Below are 24,269 nucleotides of genomic sequence, written 5' to 3'. Positions count from 1 at the left end.
AAAGTAAGTAACCGATCAATACAATAAAAACTATAAGAACTTGATGAAAGAAATTTAAGAGGACAAAAACAAATGGAAAGATATTCTGTATTCATGGATCAAAAGCATTAATATTTTTCAAATGTCCATATTACCCAAAGCCATCTATATATTCAATTTAATCCCTATCAAAATTACAATGCTATTTTTTGCAGAAATAGAAAAAACAGTCCTAACATTTTTTATGGAACAATGAAAGACCCAAATAATAGCCAAAGAAATTAGAAAAAATTATAGTTGGAGACGTCACACTTCAAACTATACTACTAAGCTTAAGAATTAAAACAGTATGATACAAGCATAAAATAGGCATATAGACCAGTGGAACAGTATAAAGAGCCCTCAAACTAATCTACACAGCTAATATTTGACATGAAACCAAGAAAAGTGGTCGGCAAACCACGGCTCGAGAGCCACATGCGCTCTTTGGCCCCTTGAATGTTCTAACGCCACTTCAAAATAGACTCGCCCAGGCTGAAAACTAACTTCTGCACATGGTCCACGAAGTTTCAATCGCACTGTACGTGCACGCCTGCACGTGGTATTTTGTGGAAGAGCCACACTCAAGGGGCCAAAGAGCCGCATGTGGCTCGTGAGCTGCAGTTTGCTGACCACTGACCAAGAACACTCAATAGGAAAAGGATAGTCTCTTCAACAAATGGTGTTGGAAAACTGCATAACCAGATGCAGAAAAATGAGATTGCACCCCATCTTGCACCAATCACAACAATGAACTAGAAATGGATTAAAATTTAAATATAAGACCTGATACAATAAAACTCCAGAAGAAAACAAAAGGAGGAAACTTTTGACACTGGACTGGGCAATCATTTTTTGGATATGACACCAAAAGTGTAAGCAACAAAAGCAAAAATTAACAAATAGGACTATATCAAGCTAAAAAGAAAGGTTCTGCACAACAAATAAGACAATAAAAAATAAAAAGGAAGCTTGTGGAATGGGAGAAAATATTTGCAAACCATATATTGGATAAGAAATTGATATCCAAAATATATTAAGAACTCATACAACTTAGTAACACAAAACAAAGGATCCAATTTTTTAAATGGGTAGAGAAATTACATAAACATTTTTTCCAAAGAAGACATATATACATTAAAAGATACTCAGCATCACTAATCATCAGGAAAATGCAAATAAAAACCATGATTAGATATCATCTCACACCTGTTAGAATAACTGTCATTAAGAAGATAAGAAATCTGGTGAGGATGTGATGATAAGGGAACCCTTGTAAATTGGAAATGTAAATTGGTATAATCACTGTGGAAAACAGTATGAAGGTTATTCAAATAATTCAAAATAGAACTATCATAAGATTCAACAATTCCACTTCTAAGTATATATCCCAAGGAAATGAAAACAGGGTTTTGAAGAGACATATTTTTTTCCTTGTTTATTGCAGTATTATTCACAATAGCCAAGATAGTGAAACCACTTGAGTATCTGCCAATGGATGAATGGATAAAGAAGTTAGGATACACACACACATATATATACTAGTAGCCCGGTGCACGAAATTCGTGCACATTGAAAGGGAATTAATTAGATGAAATATTTTAATATTGCTATTTTCCCTTTCTCTATAATAAAAGTGTGAGAGATAAAAGGAAATGAGTACAATGTATATGAAAATAATACATAAATTTATTAATAAGTAAACAATAACAAAATGATATAACAATAACAAACTGATATAACAATAACAAACTCATAATATAAAAACAACATTGATGCAAATAATGATTGATAAAGTGATTAAACTTATTCAAATATCTCCCTGTATACCACATTAAGAGTAAAAACACTTTCAGAGTGCTTGACTAATTTCCCTTGAGATAAAGTATTTACAACTTTAACTTTAACGTAACATGCTCTTTGAACTCAAGAGAAAGCTACAGCCGTAATTGGTTTGGCTCAGTGGATAGAGCGTCGCCCTGTGGACTGAAAGATTCCAGATTCCATTCCGGTCAAGGGCATGTACCTTGGTTGCGGGCACATCCCCCGTAGGAGGTGTGCAGGAGGCAGCTGATCGATATTTCTCTCTCATCGATGTTCCTAACTATATATCCCTCTCCCTTCTTCTCTGTAAAAAAAAATCAATAAAATATATTTTTTAAATATTTTTTAAAAAGAGATAGAGAGAAAGCAACATATAACTGACCATGTCCAAAAATGGGTTCAGGTAGGAATATTCCTACTCTGCCTAGAGTTTGTCCTTGTGATTTATTAATAGTCATTACAAATGCTGGCATAAAAGGAAAATATCTTCGAATTAATTTAAATGGGTGGCCAGTGTCAGATGGGGACAAATCAATTCTTGGAATCAGAACAATCTCTCCCTCTGCAGATCCTGTTAATATTTCAGCTTTGATAATGGTAGGTCGCAATCTTTTGATAATAAATCTGGTACCATTACAAAGACCCCATTTACTATTAAGATTTCTCAATAGCATGATGATTGCACCCACTTTCAATTTTAATTTATGACACGGCATTCCAGAAGGAGAAATACTATTAAGAAATTCAATAAAAAAATTTTCCTTTCCAGCATCATCTGTTGAGTCAATGGAATCATCACTCAAATAGGTGTGAAAATCTCCATCAAGTATATCCAAAATTTCTTCATTTAATTTTTGAACGTGCTCATTTTTTGAACAAAGAATTGCATGTTTAGATATATTTTTAATATTATCTATAGATATACTATTTCCAAAGGTGGCTTTAATAATAGATCCATTAAAAATCATTTCATGGGGAATTTCAATAATATCCATTCCTAAATGAAAACTGCTATCAAGTTTGCCATCTCCAAGTTTTACTAACCATTCACTATAAGCAGAATCCTCTGATCTCATATTTGTTTTAAGAGACAACTGTCTGAAACATCCCCAAACACTACAGTACTTTAAAACTTATTTGTACTATGGCCAATCGTATAGCATGGCAACACAAAAATCCCCTCTGAAAAGAACTTTCCCACCAAATGCAACATTCAATTAGCGCCAGCGAGAGCTTTATATGTATGGCACGTGTGTGAGTCAAAGTTTATTTTTATATTTCCAGTGCGTCATATGTACCGGTTGGTCGGACGGATGGACAAATGTCGGTCACTTAGCCTTTTATCTATACAGATTATAAGTCATGATTTTAACTTCTTAAAAAATTATCCTTTAATACCTCCAAAGCACAATGAGTAAGAATCTGAAGGTTTATGTGGCTTCTATTTGGTTTCTAGGACAAAGTTCTTTCCTTTACCCAACACTCATTTCTCTCCTTTTACTCTTGAATGTTAATTCCAACATAATTTTTGTTACACCTCTTGAAAAGGATCCCACCAAGTTTTTGATAGTCCACGTAATAAAACTTACAGAAAAATACAGCATGAGACTTTCATTCTCTCACTAAGTTCTTCATATAACTGTAATTCCTCAGCCTCTAAAGAATGAAAAAGGAAAATAAAAGTGCCTTCTCTCATTCCAAGGCCTTTCTCAGTCAGGCAACCACAAAAAGAAAGAATGAGCCTACAATTCATGCCATGTAATCTCTATCAGGCATAATTCAAATCAAATCCCATCATGCAAAGTCTGGGATAATTAAAATGTTTAAGAGAACAGTGGTGACCTGGGGGAGAACTTATGAAACCTTGTCTCCTGCTTTTGCTGACTATTCTTTTCGTTATGCTAGACTCCAAGTCCCTATCGGGGACCTGGTCAGATGGCTGTGGGTGCTAACCCACGCTGCCTGCCCTGGTCCGTGATCCGTGAACGTGGACCTGGGCAGCCTGCTGCAGGTGTTAACCCACGCTGCCTGCCCTGGTCCATGATCCCTGATAGGGGCTTTGAGTCAGCTGCTGCTGGCGGGGGCAAACTCGAAGCCCTTATCCCGGACCTGGTCAGGTGGCTGCAGGCGCTAATCCACGCTGCCTGCCCTGCTCTGAGATCGGTGACCGTGGACCTGGGCAGCCGGCTGTGGGTGTTAACCCATGCCGCCTGCCCTGCTCTGAGATCGGTGATGGCGGACCTGGGCAGGCAGCTACGGGCGCTAACCCATGCCGCCTTCCCTGGTCCGTGATCCCTGATCGTGGACCTGGGCAGGCGGCTGCAGGCCTTAACCCACACCTCCTGCCCTGGTCCATGATTGGTGATGGCGGACCTGGGCAGCCGGCTGCGGGCGTTAACCCACGCCGCCTGCCCTGCTCTGAGATCGGTGATCACGGACCTGGGCAGCCGGCTGAGGGCTTTAACCCACACTGTCTGCCCTGGTCCATGATCCCTGATAGGGGCTTCGAGTCAGCCGCTGCCAGCGGCGGCTGACTCGAAGCCCTTATCCGGGACCTGGTCAGGCGGCTGCAGGCGCTAACCCATGCCAACTGCCCTGGTCCATGATCGGTGATGGCGGACCTGGTCAGCCGGCTGCCGGCGCTAACCTCCTGCCCCAGTCCACCATCATGGCTTGGATCTCATTGGCATGGTTTAACGTGTATATTTGCTCCTGATTGGCTGGTGGGCGGGGCTTATGGGTGTAGCAAAGGTATGGTCAATTTGCATATTATTGTTTTATTAGGTAGGATAATCCAGCAATGAGAAAGAAGAAAATCCTATCATTTGCAACGATAGGGATGGAGCTTAAAAACTTTACACTAAGTGAGATAAGTAAGGGAAATACAAATATTGTATGATATCACTTATAGGTGGAATCTAAAAAAGTCAAACATATAAATGAAGAGTAGAATGAAGATTGCTAGAGGCTGTGGGCGGGAAAATTGAGGATATGTTGTTTAAGGTTACAAACTTGGAACTAGCAGATTAGTAAGTCCAGAGAACTAATTCACAGCATACTGATTACAGTCAACAATATTGTATTATAAACTTGAAAGTTGCTAGGAGGCCGAAGCCAGTTTGGCTCAGTGGATGGAGCGTCAGTCTGCAGACTGGAAGGTCCCAGGTTCGATTCCGGTCAAGAGCATGTACATTGGTTGCGGGCACATCCCCCTGTGGGGGGTGTGCAGGAGGCAGCTGGTCGATGTCTCTCTCTCATCGATGTTTCTAGCTCTCTATCCCTCTCCCTTTCTCTCTGTGAAAAATCAATAAAATATATATATTTTTTAAAAAAGAAAGTTGCTAGGAGACAAGATATTAATTGTTTCCACCACAACTAATGATGTGATAGAGGTGTTAGCTAATGCTATAGTCATAATCATATTGCAATATATAAATGTATCAAGTTAACATGTTGTACACCTAAAATGTAAACAATTAGTATGTCAATTATATTTCAATAAAAAAAAAATATGAACACAAAATACTCACCAAAATGCTAGCACACTGAATCCAACAACATATTAAAAAATTACACACTATGATCAAGTGGGATTTACCCCAGGTATGCAAGGTTGGCTTAATATCAGTAGAATAAAAAACAAAAACCACATCATCATATCAATAGATCCATAAATAGCATTTTAATATAATAAAAACACTCAACAAACAAGAAATAGAAAAGAACTACTCAAGTTGATAAAGGGCATTTATGAAAAACCCACAGATAACTTTTTAATGGTGGAAAACCCATTGATTTCCCCCTAAGATCAGAAACAAAGCAGCGCTGTCCACTCTGGCCACTTCTATTCATCATTGTACTAGAGTTTCTAGAGAGGGAAATTAGAAAAGAAAAAAAGTCATCTATATTGAAATGGAAGAACGTAAAACTATCTTTGCTTGCAGATGACATGATCTTGGATATAGAAAATCCTAAAGAATCCATTAAAAATTAGTAGAACTGATAAATGACTCAGTAATATTGCAAAAAACAATCTAACAATAAAATTAAGAAATTCAATTTATAATATCATTGAAAATAATAAAGTATTTAGGAATGAATTAAATGAAAAAAATCAAAACTTTAAAATTGAAAGCTACAAAATATTTTTGAAAATAGTGAAAAATTTAAATGAATGAAAAAAATTTATGGTCATTGATCAGAAGATTTAAAATTGTTAAGATGGCAGGCAGTATCCTCCCAAATAATCTAGAGAGTAACAAGATTCCTTTCAACATCCCAGCTGACTTTTTTTTTGTAGAAATGGACAAGCCAGTTCCAAAATTCATGTAAGTACCCAGAATAGTCACAATGATCTTTCAATAGAAGAACAAGGTAGGAGAACTCACAGCTCCTGATTTTGAAACATATTACAAAGCAATGGTAATCAAGGCCTTGTAGTATTGAGATAAGAACAGATGTATAAATCAGTAGAATATAATTGAGAGTCCACAAGCATAAGTAAATCCATAGAAACCAAAAGTAGATTAGTGGTTTCTGTAGTGTGGGCGGAAGGGAAAATGAGAAATGACTCCTGATAGGTACTTTTTTTTCTGGTGTTATGAAAATGTTCTGTAATTTAGCAGTGGCAATGGTCTACAACTTTTGTAAATACAGCAAAAACTATGGAATTATACACTTTTAATTGGTAAATTTTAAGGTATATAAATTATGTCATGATAAAGAAAAAAGTATGAGAGAAATATCAGAGGAACAATAAAGACATAAGGTAACTAGAAAAAATGTCAAAACTGGAGACCTAAATTCAACAATATCAATAATCACATTAAGTGTAAATCAACTAGGCACTCTAAATCAAAAGATTAAGATAGATTTGATAAAATGTTTTAAAAAGAGAGATTAATACTTTGCTGCTTACATAAGATATATTTTATTTTTTTATTTCTTTAAGATTTAAAAAAAATGAGTTTAGAGAGAGGGAGAGAGAGAGAAACATCGATGAGAGAGAGAAACATAAATGTGAAAGAAGAACATTGATCTGTTGTCTCCGCATGTACCCTGACTGGGGATCAAACTGCAACCTGGGTATGTGCCCTGACCAGGAATTGAACCTGCCACCTTTTGATGCACAGGATGACACTCCAACCAACTGAGCCACACTGGCCAGGGCATATGAAATATATTTTAATTACAAACACATATAGGTTTATAAATAATTGAAGTATATATTAAATGAAATAATATGCATAAAATATTATAGTAGATATATTAATTTTAGATAACATATACTTAATAATATGATTATTAGAGGCAAAGAAGAAGATTGCATAACTATACATGGATTAATATAGTAGGATACTATAATAATTAAAAAATATGTGCACCTACTAAAACAGCTCCAAAATACATGAAGCAAAATCCAACAGAATTTAGAGGAGAAATCAATAAATTAAGATTTATGGTTGGAGATTTCAATATTAAACTCTCAGATATTAATAAAATGAATGGAAAGAAAAGTAATAAGCATATCATAGACCTGAATAGCCCTATAAACCAATTCAACATAATTAAAGTTTATATTCCATTTCACACGACATTGGGATACAAATTCTATTCAAGAGCCCATAGACTATTAACTAGGAGGCACTGAGACATATCTGGGGACATAAAACAAGACTCAAAAAATTTCATATTATAATAAATGAAAGAAATTGAGGAAGCCACAACAATTAGAAGGATAAAGAGTGCTCATATATGGAAGGATTGATATAATTAAAATGTCCATACTCCCCCAAACAATCTACAGATTCAATGTAATCCCTATCAAAATACTGATGGCATTTTTCTCATCACTAGAACAATAATCCTAAAATTTATATGGAACCAAAATGATACTGAATAGCCAACACAATTTTGAGAAAGAAGAACATGTCATATCAAAATGTAAAGAATGCAGCTAATGTCGTGCCTATAGGGAAATTCAGTTCATTAAAAGCTAATATTAGTAAAGAAGGTAAATCTTAAATAAATGACCTATGCTTTCACAATAAGGAACTACACAAAGAATAGCAATTTGAACCCAAAACAAAGCAGAAGAATGCAAATATTAAAGATAAAATTATAAATCATTAAAATATATGAAAATAAAGAAAAATCAGTGAAATAAAGAGATGGGTAGAATTGATGAAAATCCAGTCAAACGGATTAAGAAAAACAGAGAAGATACAAACTACCAATATCAAGAATGAAGTAAGGGAATCCATGACAGATCCTATAAATATTAACAGATAATAATAAGTGAAAAACTGTAAGCCAATATACTTGACAACTTAGATGATATGAACAGATTCTTTAAAAGACACAAACTTATCAAAGTTCACAACAGAAGTTATAAAAAACTCAAATAACTGTATTATCTATTAAAGAAATAGATATCCCAGTTCAAAATCTTCTTACAATAAAAACTCCAGGCCTGAATAGTTTTAGTGGTGATGAAAGAGAGAGAGACAGAGATAGAGAAGAGAGAGAGAGAGAGATGGGAAGAGAAACATCAATGTGTGAGAGAGAGACATCAATTGGCTGCCTCCCACATGCTCCCCTACCAGAGATTGAACCCACAACTTGGGTATATGCCCTGACCAGGAATTGAACCTGCCACCCTTTGGTGTACAGGATGACACTCCAATCAACTGAGCTACACCAGCCAGGGATCTACTATATATTTAAAGAAGCAATCATACCAATTTTAAATTCTTCCTAAAAACAAAGGAAAAATATACTTCCTTACACATCCCATTAGGACAATATTACCTTAATTCCAAAATTGGAAAAACACATAACATGAAAACTATAGAACAATGCTCTTCATGATCATAGATGCATAATTTTTAAACAGAATTTTAACATTTTGAATCCACTAATAAACAAAAAATGAAGGTATCATGACCAAATGGTGTTTATTCCAGGGATAAAGGATTCATTAACATTCAAATATCAATTGATATAATTTTCCATATCACAAGATTAAAAGAAGAAAAACATGATCATCTTGTAGATACCAATAAACTTTTGTGAAAATTCATAATAATTACTCTCAACAAACTAGTGTTGAACAAAACTACCTCAACCGGATAAAGCAAGCAAACAAAAAAAAAACTAAAACTGCCATAATACTTAATTGTGAATTATTAAATGTCTTTTCCCCAATTAAAGAATGAAGCAAGTTTAACTGCCTTTACCATTTATTCTATTTAACATTGTACTGGAGGTGCCAGTTCAGGCAAAAAAAAAAAAAAATCCCAACAAATTTATATAAATTGTTCAGATCAGAAATAAAGAATCAAAGTATATTTATAGATTTTATGATCATCTGTGTCAAAGCTTAAAAAGAATATGTGGAAAGCTACTGGAAATATTAAATGAGTTTAGCAAGTTTGCAGAATAAAAAAAATTATATATCTATGTAATAAGAATGAACAATTAGATATTGAAATTTTAAAAAGAGGGATAAAAATTAGGGACAATTAAAAATATGTGCAAGAATGTGAATACAAAACAGTGCTAAGAGACATTATCTATACTATGTTTAGGGATCAGATTATTGAACTTTGTTAAAATGTCAATTCTCAAATTGATTCATAGATTTAATGCAATCTTAACTAAAATTCCACATAAATTTTTTGGTAAAAACTTTCCATTAAATCCTGTGGTTTTTATGGAAATGCAAAGGATCTAGAATATCCAAAACAGTTTTGAAAAGAAGAGCGAAATAAGAGAATTCACACTATATAATTTCAATACTTACTATATATATAAGGTGACTAGATTTTAACATTGGTAAAGCGGGACACCATTGACCGGGCGGGTGGGGGGGTTCTTGATTAAAAATTTGGTCTATATGGAGCAACAAAAATTTTCATAGAACGCAAAAATAGTATTGTAATATATTTTTTAAAATTTCAACATAAGTACAATTTACAAATATAATAAATAAAAATTATGTATAATATTATTTTATTCTTTGGCATATTTCTCATTTGAGTGAATTTTTTTTTTAGTAGATTGCTGTCGTTGTTTAAAAGGTCATGAATTTGCCGTAACGTAAGTCGTACGTGTCACTTTCAAGGCCGGCGCTAGACTTTTTGCCACCACTATAAAATATAAATAATACGAGTACTGTCTGCTAAATTCAAGAAAATTTATGTATTTATGAAATAAATAAATAAATTACTTACCTAAATTATCTGAGTAGCTGATTTGGAATGACATCACTTGTTTAACTAGCTTACTAGCACGCAGTACGATGTGTATCGTCTGAGAGACAGTTACAAAATGTTTTCGTCATTGCCAATCCCCAAAAATGCCATTGTTCATTAAGTCCAAACAATGGTGGTCGAATTCTAACAACTGATCAACAATGCGAACTTTGATAAGCAGTTCTCGATAATCAGTTCTCAACAATTATTTGTTATTATTAAAGTTTAACATTATAAAATTAACAAAAATAATATAAAACTCATATCCTGGCTAAATAGCCACATGGCCGCCGAAAACGGTATATTCCCTTCCCGTTCTCCCGCTGTTCCCTAGCTTGTTGTGCATTCTTTCCAAAAATCGGGACTTTTTTAAAACGCAGCGGGACGCAGGACAAATTGTTAAAAATCGGGACTGTCCTGCCAAAAGCAGGACGTCTGGTCACCTTATATATATAGCTACATTGCTAATTGAACATGGAGAGATGGAGAACTTTAGTTCTTGTTGTCATGGATGTCCCTAGCTCACTAAAAGAAGTAAAATATGTTCTTCGGATATGATGAGAACCATCTCTTTTACAGAGAAAGGTGAGAAGGAGGTGTGGTTGCATAAATGATTAATGACAAAAACCTTAAACCAAGAAGAGAGCAATGGAAGGAATGGAGAGACTAGAATGTGAGATATATTAAAGATAGGTTGTGTTGATTAGCTATGAGGAAGAAAGAGAAGAGGTCTAAAATGACTTCAGGTTTCTTTTGGGTAAATGGGAAACAAAAATGTTGGAGGAGGAAAACTGGAGATGGAGAAGGGTGATGAGAGCAATCTAGATGAGATGGCATTTGAGATATATATCCAACATCTCTATTCCATAGACAACTTAAGCTAGAGATCTGAATATAATGTGGATAAAATAAATAGAAATATTTATTTGAAAGTTATCAGTAGATGGATTTTAGTTATTTGTGCAGATGAAGGAAGCCAGAAAAACTGTATAAGCAATGGGAAAAAAACAGAGTCTTTGGGGAGAGTGAGGTTAAAGCAGAAAATGAAAAAAAAAATGAAGAGCAGCAGAAAGAATAATAGTGAAAACCAAGAAAAAGGATGTCTATAGCATGCAGAGAAAGAGAGAATTATGAGAAAAGCATTCTCAACTGTTCGAATGCTGCAGAGGGAGCAAAAATTGAAAAAAAAATTCTTTAAGTGTGGTCCATGGATACCTGAGTGTCTCTACTCTTTCTTTTTAAAAAATAAATTTTTATTGATTTCAGAGAGGAAGGGATAGGGAGAGAGAGAGATAGAAACATCAATTATGAGAGAGAATCATTGACCAAATGCCTCCTGCACTCCCCACACTGGTGATCGAGCCTGCAACCTGAGCAATGTGCTCTGACCGGAATCAAACCATGACATTCTGGTTCATAGGTCAATGTTCAACCACTTAGCCACATCGACTAGGCTACAACTCTTTCAATGGTTTCATGAAGTCAAAACTATTTTCATAATAATATTAATGTGTTATTGGCTGCCATTACTGTGTTTACATTTTTACTAATGGTGCAAAATAATGGTAAAACTGCTAGCACCTCAGCATAAATCAGGATAGGGATACCAAATTGTACAAGTAGTCTTTGGATTGTTCACCACCACACTTTCAGGAAACAAAATGGCCAGTTTTATATATGAATGCTTCTGATCAGGCAGGTAACAATAATTTTGACCTTTTATTTTTTAAATATATTTTTATTGATTTCAGAGAGAGCGAGAAATAGAAACATCAGTGATGAAAGAGAATCATTGATTTGCTGCTTCCTGCACGCCCCCTACTGGGGATCGAGCCAACAACCTGGGTATGTGCCCTTGACCGGAATTGAACCCGGAAGCCTTCAGTCCACAGGCCAACGCTCTATCCACTGAGTAAAACCAGCTAGGGTTAATTTTGACCTTTTAAATAATCCATGTGATGAAATGGAAGTACACATAGAGCACTTCTGCTGCATTCTGATATAAGATGGTTGCTTTGAGGAAAAGCACTTATGCAATTGTTGGAGTTGGAAGGTGAACCAGATCCTTTTTCATGGAGTAACATTTTTACTTGAAAGAATGACTGCCAGACACTTGTTACTCAGACTTGGATATTTGGCAGCTATTTTCTCAAAAATAGATGAGTTGAACATGTCATGTCAAGAAAAAAACAGATGACATTTGCTGCTAATGATAAAATTTGAGCTTTCAAGTGAATATTGGAACTTTGGAAAACTTGTATCTATCCCTTAGAGTTTGACACCTTCCCAGTATTAAGAAACTTTTTTGATAAGATTGGTAGGGATTATTAATGCGTGTGATTTTTTTATCCTGTATTAACATTTGGAAAACTTGCACAACTCAGAGAACCACTATTTCCCGAATGACCTATGCTTAACGTCACAAAATAAGGCACAGGTACAACATCCACTCAGAGTGCAAGACAGACTAGTAGATTTTAATAAGAAAAATTCAGTGATATGATTTCTGATTTTACATTCCAACTAAATTTAAGAAACTACCACTTGATGAGTTTTCATGTAGTCTCAAAGAAGAATGCTCACTATTATCTAAAAACAGTATAAAAATACTTTTGTATGTGAGGATATGTATCTTCTTCACATAATTCAATCAAAGCAACACACTGCAACAGATTAGATGCAAAAGCAGTGATGAGAGTCTAGCTGTCTTCTATTAAGCCAGATGACAAAGAGATTTTTCTTATTTGCCCTTTTAGTTCTGTTCATTTTTTGTACAGAAACTGTATTAATTATACCACTCATTAAGCTATGTCTTCCAGATCAATTAAATATTTCATCATTATAAAGTCACTTAAAGAATTATTATTTTTTGGCTGAAAAGTATATTCTGACAGGTTATTAATATAGTTAGATAATTTTTCTGTTGGTTGTGTTCGTGTGCAGTACCATCTTATCTCTTACTTTCCTTATTGATTTATATATGCTTCATATAAACACATAGCTGGATTATTTTTCACATCCTGCCTGATAGTCTTAGAATATTTAGTCCCATTTAGAATGAATATAATTATAGATATACAGTTGAACTTTGCACAATATGAGTCTGAACTGTGTGAGTCCACTTATACATGGAATTTTTTAGTAAATATATTGGTAAATGTTTTGGAGATTTAAAATAATTTGAAAAAAAACTCTCAATTGGACTGCATAGCCTAGAAATATAAAAAAAATTAAGAAAAAAGTATGTCCTAAATGCATACAATATATGTAGATAGTAGTCTATTTTATCATTTTCTATCATAAAATATATATGCATCTACTATGAAAAGTTTAAATTTATCCAAATTTATGCACACATGGCCCCATTTACAGTTGAGAGAAATGTAAACAAACATAAAGATGCAGTATTAAGTCATAACTGCATAAAATTAGCTGTAGTACATACTGTACTACTGCAATAATTTTGTAACCACCTCTTGTTGCTATTGCAGTGAGCTCAAGTTTTGCAAATATCTGCTTCAAATGCCATGTGACTCTAATCCTCTCTGTGTGAGTAGTTTGCCTCCCTAATAAACAGTGTATCACAGTAAAAAGTGATCTCTCGCAGTTCTCACATATTTTTTCATCATGTTTCATGCAATACCATAAACTTTGAATAGCACCATGAAACCCATATGAAGTGCCACTAGTAATGCTGGAAGTGCTCTCAAGGAGAGAAAAGTCATGACGGTATAAGAAATAGTTGAATTGCTTGATATGCACCATAGATTGAGGACTGCAGCTTGCCTGCCATGTCAAAAGAAATAAATCCACCATAAGGACCACTTTAAAAAGAGAAAAGGAAATTTATGAATCCATAGCTGAAGCTACACCTACACCAGCAGAAACAAAAATGTTGTAATTTTTGCAAAGTACCTTTTTATCTCATATTAAAGATGCAGCTTTTATGTGGGTGCAGAATTGCTATAAGAAAGGCACACCTATAGATTCGAATATGATTAGAGAAAAACAAAGTTATGTGATAAATTAAAGAAAAGGGAAGATCTAATACTGGTGAATTTAAAGCCAGCAAAAGATGGTTTGATAATTTTAGAATGATGTTTAGCTTAAAAAATATCAAGATAACAGGAGAAGCGGCTTCTGCAAACCAAGGCAGCAAATTCCCAGATGTCATTAAGAAAATCACTGAAAAGAAAGGATATCTGCCAGTGAACAGGTTTTTAGTGCAGATAAAAGTATCCTATTCTGGAAAACAATTTCACAAAGAACATTTATTACTAAGGAAGAAAAGCAAGTACCAGGATTTAAGGCACGAAGGGATAGGCTAATTCTACTGTTTTGTGCAAATGCAGTCAGGTGTATGATCAGGAGTGCCTTTATCTATAAAGCTTATAACCCTAAGCCTTGAGAGGAAAAGATAAATACCAGCTGCCAGTATTTTGGTTAAACAAAGAAAAGGACTGGACAACGAGAACTATTCTTCCTGACTGGTTGAATTGATGTTTAGCCCCTGAAATCAGAAAGTGCCTTACCATAAGGTAACATCCTTTTAAAGTTCTTCTGATATTGGACAATGTCCCTGGCCACCCAGAATCCCATGAGTTGAGCATTAAAGGCATCAAAGTGGTCTATTTGCCCCCAAATACGTTTCTAATTCAGCAGCTAGATCGGGGGTTATAAGGATTGTTAAAGCTCATCATACATGGTTCTCTATGGAAAAGATGGTCAACACTATGGGAGAAAATCTCGATAGAACATCATGAAAGTCTTGAAGGATTACACCATTGAAAACACATTCATTGTTATATACAGAAGAAGGGTATGAAAGCCAGCAAGCCTGAAATGATAAATTCCTGCTGGAGAAAACTGTGCCCAAATGCTATGCATGACTTCACAGGATTTATGATACAGCCAAACAAGGAAATCATGAAAGAGAATATGAATATGGCAAAAAAGGGGTGTGTGTGTGTGTGTGTGTGTGTGTGTGTGTGTGTGTGTGTATGTGTGTAGGATTTCAAGATATGTATCTTGGAGAAATTTAAGAGCTAATAGACACCATGACAAAGGAATTAATAGGAGATGACTTGATGGAGATGAGTGCTTCCAAACCAGTGCCAGACGATGAGGAAGAAGACATAGAAAAAAGTGTCAGAAAGCAAATTATTAGACAAATAGAGGCCTGGTGCACGAAATTCGTGCACAGGGGAGAGGGGGTCCCTCAGCCCGGCTTGCAACAACGCTAGTGTCCTGTGCCCCAGCGGGCCTCTGGCCAGAGGCCCACCCGCCCACCCTCCCTCCCTCCCTCCGTGGGCTGGGGCACATGGGATGCTGGGGCTCGTCACCAGGGCGATGCCACCCCTTCGTCCAGTGCCCCGGCCGCTTTGTGACGGAGTGATGGTTAATTTGCATATTACCCTTTTATTATATAGGACTAGAGGCTCAGTGCATAGAATTGTGCACATTGAAAGGAAATTAATTAGGTGGCCGGTGGGGCAGGACTGGGTGAGACAGGCAAGACATGCCCTGGAGCCAACCTCCTGTGGTCCCTCCCTGGACTGCTGCACCTGGGGCAGCACTGGGGCTCAAAGGGCATCTGCAGAGTGAGTGGGGTCCCTCCGGCAGGTGGGGTCCCTCGCCCTGGCCTGTGGGGATTGGGCCGAAACTAGCTCTCCAACATTCCCCGAGGGGTCCCAGAGTGTGAGAGGGCAGTTTGCAAAGTTACTGCTGCTCGGAAGCTCTTGTGTTGAGCATCTGTCCCCTGGTGGTCAGTGTGCATCATAGATACTAGCAGATCGGCCAGTCGCTTAGCCTTTTATATATATAGATATGACAGAAGGGTTTTGATAACTCAAGGCTCCTTTGACTTCTTTGATGACATGGGCCCTTCTATGATACTGGCACTGAAACTAAAGCAAATGGTGGAGGATTGATACAGTACAGAAATATTTTTAGAGAAATGAAAGAGCAAAATATTCCAACAGAAATGATGATGTATTTCCACAAAGTTACACTGAGTGTGCCTGCCTCTTCTGCCTGCCTCCCCTTCCACCACTGAGACAATAAGACCAACCCTTTCTCTTCCTCCTCCTTCTCAGCCTGTTCAACGTGAAGAAAACAAGAATGAAGACCTTCATGATGATCCCCTTCCACTTAATGAATAGTAAATAATCACCATGCTGTACAGTTAATAAAATTATCTGTTTTTTATGTGTGTGTCTTCATGTGAAAATCTAATAACTGTGATGCAAGAACTTTATGAGATATTTTCATGTCATCATAATCATTGCTTAAGTATTCATCGTGTAAAGCATTGTGTGCAAGACTTGTAGGAAAGTGAGTGATAGCTAATATAAAGTAATAATGTGTTAACTTTCTTGCTGTTTTGTAACTTTGCTTTCAAAGAATTACATTACCATACAGTATACCTCTCTTGTAATTAAAGAAATACCCTATCATCATAAGTGATTTAAAAAAATGTAACAATGTTTCTAATACTGTATTATGAATATGACTGTAATATTGTATGCCATAAAATTTTTATAATGATTTATTCCTTACTGTGAAGCAATTGTATCAATTGTACTAGATTGTTATAAAATAGCCATATTGCTGCTTCTTTATAATCAATGCATGAATCAGATTTATAAATAAATCTGAAAATTTTCACATTATTTTTTCATTTTTGATGTCTAATATTAGCAATACATATATCATAACATCTACAGTACTTTATGTCATATAAGAAATTATTGATGTAGGTACTGAGAAACAGACAATTCATCTTATAAAGTGAAAACAGACAATTCATCTTATAAAGTGATGAAGCAAATTTATAGTATCAATAAATACACTACATTGCTGCAAATGTATTTTCTCTTCCTTATGATTTTCTCTTTTAAAAATAATATTTATATTTTTATTAAATTTATTTGGATGACATTGGGTAATAAAATTCTATAATATATCATCTATCTATTGTACCATGTGTTTTACATTTACTTCCTCTAGCTTGCTCTATTATAAGAATACAGTACATAACACAAATCACATACACCATATGTATTAATCAGCTGTTTATGTTATCGGGAAAGTTAAGTTTTACATAAGCTTTGAGGGAGTCAAAATTTATATAGGGACTTTCAGTTGTGGGTGGGGTTGTACCCCTAACCTCCACATTGTTCAACCATCAATTGTATTTGGTTTTATTTCTGCCATCTTAGTATGTGTTTTCCCTCCTGATCTTTTATTGCCTCCTTTTGGATTTGCTTCATTATCTATACTAATAAAAGAGTAATATGCTAATTAGACCAGGAGACCTTCCGGAGACCTTCCGGACATCCTTCTGGACAAAGCTGGGGACTTGGCCATCCTGCAAACTGCCCCAGGCCCCTCACCAAGGCCGGTTCCGCCCTCCAAGGGGACCCCGCTTCAGGCAGACCAGCCGGCCCCCACCCGTGCACCAGGCCTCTATCTATACTAATAAAAGGGTAATATGCTAATTAGACCAGGAGACCTTTTGGACATCCTTCCGGACAAAGCCATGGTTGCAAGGCTGAGGCAGAGGCTGTTAGGGGTAATCAGGCCAGGAGGGGAGGGCAGTTGGGGGTGATCAGGCTGGCCAGGGGAGCAGTTGGGGGCAAGCAGTCCAGCAGGGGGGCAGTTGGGAGCGATCAGGCTTGCGGAGGGTGGGGGGGGGAAGTTGGGGGCAATCAGGCCAGCAAGGGGGGGCAGTTGAGGGTGAGTAGGCCAGCAGTCAGAGTGGTTAGGGGCGATCAAGCAGGCAGGCAGGTGAGCAGTTAGGAGCCAGCAGTCCTGGATTGTGAGAGGGTTGTCCAACTGCCAGTTCATCCCCTGAGGGGTCCCAGATTGGAGAGGGTGCAGGCCGGGCTGAGGGATACCCCCCATGCACAAATTTTGTGCACCAGGCCACTAGTACTATAATATTCCTCAATAAATTTGGAAGCTAAACATTCCTTTTCTATTTGTTCAATGAATGTACAAAAAGTTATGTAGTATATTCATCAAAGCTTAATATAAAATATCATTTTTATCTTTCTCCTGGACAATGAAAAAATTTACTTTCAACCCTCTTTACTTATATGGTATTAGAGGCCCGGTACATGACATTCACTGGGTAGGGGGGCTTCAGCTCGGCCTGCACCTTCTCACAATCCGGGACCCCTTGGGGGATGTCCAACTGATGGATCAGGCCTAAACCAGCAGTCAGACATCCCTCTCGCAATCTGGGACCTCTGGCTCCTAACTGCCTCATTACCCCTAACCACTCTGCGTGCCTGCCTGATCACCCCTAACCACTTGCCTGCCTGCCTGATTGCCCCTAACCACTCGCCTGTCTGCCTGATTGCCCCTAACTGCTTGCCTGCCTGCCTGATTGCCCCTAACTGCCTCTGCCTCGGCCCCTGCCATCAAGAAGGACATCCAGAATGACGTCCGGAAGGTCATTCAACTGTCCGGTCTAATTATCATATTATGCTTTTATTATTATAGATTGTTTTGTGCATTTTAGTTCTATAATCATTCTGAGATCCAGAAGACATTGTTATTGTTGTTTGACACAGTAAATATTTATTTACATTTAACCACACATTTACCACTTTAATTGCTTCCCATATCTCCAACCTTTCCATCTGTGGCATTTCCTTTGTTTTATGAAGACCTGTTAGTATTTCCTTAAGTGAGTCTGTTTTTGCCAATTCTCTTAGTTTTTGCTTGTCCAATAATGTCTTTATTTCACTTCAATTATTGAGATATAAATTTTCTGAGTATATGATTCTAACAGCATTCACTTTTTTTTTTTAACCAACACATTAACACTATAATTTCAACCTCTTCTAGCTTTCATTGTTATTGAAAAGCCATTCATCCATCTTACTGTTGCTCTATTGAAGTTGATCTTTCTTTATTTCTTTTTCTTTAAAGTTAATACTATTTTTTTCTTTTTTCCTGCAATGTCATTGTGATGTCTAAATGTTGATTGTTTTTTATTTATTCTTCTTGAGACTTGTTGAGCTCTTTAAGTGTGAGAATCAGTGTCTTTCACCAATTCTAAAAGCCATTATTTCTTCAAATATTGTTTTTCTGCCATTCTTTTCTCACCTTGTGGAACTCTTCTCACTTTATATTATACTAGGGGCCCAGTGCACGAATTTGTGCACCTTGATAGGAACTGTGGGCTGCAAGGCTGCGGTGGGCACAGAGGCAGGTCTCGGCCCATCCTCCACACCCCCACCTGGCCCATCCCGCCACAGCCCCCTGGTCTTCTGTCTGCCGGCAGCCCCGCTCCCACCAATGCCATTCCCACGTGCTGACAGCGCCAGCCCTGCTCGCACCCACTGACGGTGCAGAGCAATTGGGCCTGGCACCAGCAGTGGGTGCAAGCGGCATCTGCTACCCCAATCACCCCTTAGGAGCAGGGGGAGGTGGAGAAGCCCTCAGGGGCGATTGGGGCCGGCAGCCACCGCTCACACCCATTGACTGCACCAAGTGAGCGGGGCCAGGGCCTGGCACCGGCAGCGGGTGCAAGCGCTGGGTGGGACTGCAGCACACGGGAGCAAAGAATTTTCAGTAACCACCAGAGGCTTGCCCCAATGACAGTGACTGGCACTCCGCCTTGCTCTGGTGCCCCCGCTCACCTGCTGCACCATCCTGCCACAGCCAACACCCACCATGTTCCATGTTCTGCCGCCTCTTGCCAACCCCTGCCATATTCTGCGTGCACCCCCTTGTGGTCAGCGCACGTCATAGCGACTGGTTGTTCGGTTGTTCTGCCGTTCGGTCTATTTGCATATTAGGGTTATATATATATACTAGAGACCCGGTGCACAAAATCTGTGCACTTGGGGGGGGGCGTCCATCACCCTGAAAGGGTGCAGGCTAGGCTGAGGGACCCCACCAGTGCACAATTCGGGCTGGGGAGGGACTCAGGAGGTTGGCCAGCTGGGGAGGGACCATGGGAGGGCTCCAGGGTATGTCCAACCTGTCTCGCTCAGTCCTGATCGGCCAGACCCCAGAAGCAAGCTAACCTACTGATTGGAACATCTACCCCCTGGTGGTCAGTGCACATCATAGCAAGTGGTTGAGCGGCCTTAGCATATCATTAGAATATTACGCTTTGATTGGTTGAACAGATGACCAGGCAACCGGACACTTAGCATATTAGGCTTTTATTATATAGGCTGTTTATTATCTTCTTATTCTCTCTTCTCTCTTTTATATCCTTCCATTTTTTTTCATCATTCATCACAGTTTCTTCTAACCAACCTCCAGTAATGCTCTCTTTAGATATATCTAATTTGCCTTTGAGTTCTTAGGTTTTCATGTTATGCTTTATTTCCAGATTTTCTAGTTGTTTCTCAAATCTTAAATGTCACTCTTTATAGTTTGCATTTTTTTGCTGAAATATTTAATTTCAGCTTGCAATTTTTGTGTGCACATTATACATAGTTATTTAAAGTTGGTAATTAAACTATATTGAATGTCTCTGGTTCATTTTTATTATCTTTAATTGTGGTATATCTGGCTCATGTTGTCTCATCTCTTCATGTGTCTACTTATTACTTATTCCAGTTATTGGAATTGAAAAATTATTGAAAGAAATACTTTGAATGTTGATTTTTTTCACCTATCCCAAAAATTTGGAAACAAAAAGAATATGAAATCATCTTAATCAAATTTCCAGAATAAGATTTTTCTTGGTTACATAGGTGACTTGAATCAGGCCTAAATAATATGACAAGGATGGTTTAATCCGGGACCATCCTTATTTCTAGTGTATAGACATTTGGGATATAAAAAGTAAGTTCAAGTTGGTTGACCCTTGCCAGGCTCTATATTCCTATTATGATTTCCTCTGTTCATGAGATTGTGAAACAAGCTTCCTAACCTGTCAGTCACAGCTTCAGGTTCACAAATGCATCACCAGCAAAATGACCAAAAGTTATAATCATTTTTCTGTCTTTTTCTGGATCCCACACTCTTATTATCTTCACAAGCTTATAGTATTTTCCCCATATTTTAGCATAGTCATTATTTGAAGTTAATGCCCCTAATAGTCTAATATTTTGTAGGTGATACAATGTGTTTTTTAAATTTATTTTTACTTTTGTAAAAATTTTAAATCCATTTTTAATTTTTCAATTGCAATTGGCATACGTTATTATATTAGTTTCAGGTGTACACCCCAGTGAGTAGACATTACATAACTAACTCAGTGATCATCCTGATAAATCTTGCACCCATCTTAAACCATACATAGTTATTAAAATATCATTGGCTATATTCCCTATTCTGCTCTTTACATCCCCATGGCTATTCTGTAATTACCAATTTATACTTCTTAATCCCTTCACCTTTTTCACTTATCCCCCCAAACACCTCTCATCTGGCAATCGTCAAAATGTTCTCTGTATCTATGACTCTCTTTCTTTTCTGCTTGCTTGCTTATTTTTTTCTAGATTCAATTATTGATAGATATGTATTTATTGCATTTTTATTGTTCATATTTGTGATATCTTTTTTTCTTCTTTTCTTTTTAAAAAAGAGCCTTTAACATTTCATATGATACTGATTTGGTGGTGATGAATTCCTTTAACTTTTTCTTGTCTTGGAAGCTCTTTATCTGTCCTTTGATTCTAAGTGACAGCTTTACTGGGTAGAGTAATTTGGTTGTAGGGCCTTGCTTTTCATCACTTTGAATATTTCTTGCCAACCCCTCTGGCCTGCAAAATTTCTGCTGAGAAATCAGCTAATAGTCCTACAGGAACTCCTTTCTAGGTAACTAAATAAGGAGTCACTGGGACAACTTCAAGCATACCAACATTCACATCATGGGAGTGCCACAGAAGGAAAAGAGAGAGCAAGAAATTGAAAACCTATTTGAAAAAAATAATGACAGAGAATTTCCCTAACATGGTGAAGGAAATAGACATACAAGTCTAGGAAGCACAGAAAGTCCAAAACAAGATGAACCCAAAGAAGCCCACACCAAGATACATCATAATTAAAATGCAAAAGGTTAAGGACAAAGAAAGAATCTTAAAAGGAGCAAGAGAAAAACAGTTAGTTACCTAATATTCTAATTTGTAAGCATCATAAAAAATGGCATCTTTTTAGCTGAGTTCTTTGCGGTAAAGGAGGTAACATCTGTGAACCCTTGAATGTGTAGATCAAACTATGTATATAGATTCACATTTTTTTGTGGTATAGGTAAGTTCCATTGTTTTTTTGTCCAAAAGTATGTGTGTGTGTGTGTGTGTGTGTGTGTGTGTGTGTGTGTTCACCTACAATGGAATAATCTTAAATGTTAAATAATTTTATTTTATGGATAAACCCAGAGTCAAAATCTTTAGATGATATCAGAGAACATTGTATAGTGGTCTTAATCTTGTTGTAAACGTTACCAGAATCTGTTATAGAAACATAACATTAAAAAAATATTTAATGAGACACTAAATATAAGTTCCAACAGAAAGAGAAGAAAAGGAAAACAAGAGGATTGTAAAAGCCCCTATATTCCAATTGGTTAAATTCTGTGTCTTGAATATTAGGATTGTTATGGCATTCATGAATATCTCAAATTACAAGTAATAAAATGATAATTTCTCTTCTTCAACCTTTCCCAAATCTTTTTAAAAAAATAATGAATTTTTTTCTCTTTCTGTGTAATAAAAATCCAAGAAGATATTTGAAAATGGAGGGCAAATATAGTTTAGGTTGATCAACAGCATAAACTTAGTCATGTTTACTTCATGAAGATTCCTATGCACTATTAATATTTCCACTGAAAAAGATATGAAAATAGAATTAAAATATTAAGATTAATATTCTCGGATAGATTTATATTTTATAAGATTTAAATGCTATATTTTTTAAAATTTAGATTTACCACATATCTTTGTCATCTTTAAAACGTTTTAAACATCTCAAAATTTTGACTCTGTTGTAGAATTCATTGGCATATTAATGCATAAAATAATTTAGCAGAATAAATGGAAAATTTCAATTAATATTCATACACATTACATTTATTCTATTATTGTTAACCTAAATATCAGATAAATAGGTTAAGAATAATTATTAAACAACAATCCCGATTATACGCAATGTTACCAGTCGACGTCTGTCGTTGTTCACAGTACATAATCCGAAGGTATTGAGCATAGCCCTTGCAATTCTAATGGCCAGGAAAGTCATTTACCTATAGAAATTGCCCAAACGATAGCAATCTTCATGATGGCCTTAGTCCGCGAATTGAAACGGCTATGCTCAATAGGATTACGTATTGCTACATACCGATCCAGCGATATAGCGCAGAGGTGCATGATGGACGCTGTCGAAAATAAAACATCTAGGGAGATCCAGACGGGGCACAAAGGTCTGGGGAGTGGCCAGACATAATCTGAAAGAGAACAGAGAGAAGACAAGAACATATTATACAAATTATACTAAATAATTTTAAATTTTAGTCTACTTATTTTATCTCATAATCTAAACATTTCAAAGAAAGTGAAATTTGGGAAACATTTTCCATAGTAATGTTGGTGGTGAAGATGATGATGATAATACCTTACATGTTACATACATTATTTTTATTGAGGTAAAATTTATATAAAATTAATAAATTTGTACAATTCAATAGTATTTAGTACATTTGTAATATTATGCAAGCATCACCTCTTTCTAGTTCCAAAACATTTCATTATTCCCAGAGGAAACCACTACCCATTAAGCAGTCACTCCCCATTCCCCCATCCCCCATCCTCTGACAGTCTCTAATCTGCTTTTTTGTCTCCATGGATTTAGCTAATTTGAATATTTCATATAAATTAAATAATAAAATAGGTAACCTTTTGTGTCTGGCTTATTTCACTTAGCATACCCTTTTGATGGTCATTCATTTTGTAGCATGTACCAGTACTTCATTCCTTTTTATAGCTAACTAGAGGCCTGGTGCACAGATTCATGCAACAGTGGGGTCCCTCATCCTGGCCTGCGTGTATAGGGCCAAAACCAGCTCTCTGACATCCCCTGAGGGGTTCCAGATTGTGAGAGGGCACAGGCCAGGCCAAGGGACCCCACTGATGCACCATCAGGGCCAGGGAGGGACCACGGAAGGGCTCCAGAGCATGTCCGGCCCATCTTGCCCAGTCCTGA

General features: G+C 36.8%; 1 protein-coding gene across 1 annotated transcript in view; it reads right to left on the bottom strand.

Moving 5' to 3' along the window:
* HTR2C (5-hydroxytryptamine receptor 2C) overlaps positions 1-24,269 on the bottom strand; it is a gene marked incomplete at both ends in the record, with an annotated part of 203,092 nt that overhangs the window by 52,089 nt on the left and 126,734 nt on the right. Inside the window, one exon of the mRNA XM_079765702.1 lies at positions 23,314-23,514. Coding sequence (XP_079621828.1) covers positions 23,314-23,514 — 201 coding nt within the window. The remainder of the gene's footprint in view (positions 1-23,313; positions 23,515-24,269) is intronic.

The sequence above is a fragment of the Cnephaeus nilssonii genome (genome assembly GCF_951640355.1).
Source record: "Cnephaeus nilssonii genome assembly, chromosome: X".
NCBI classification, from domain to species: Eukaryota; Metazoa; Chordata; class Mammalia; order Chiroptera; family Vespertilionidae; genus Cnephaeus; species Cnephaeus nilssonii.
This window is presented reverse-complemented; position numbering and strand designations above follow the sequence as displayed.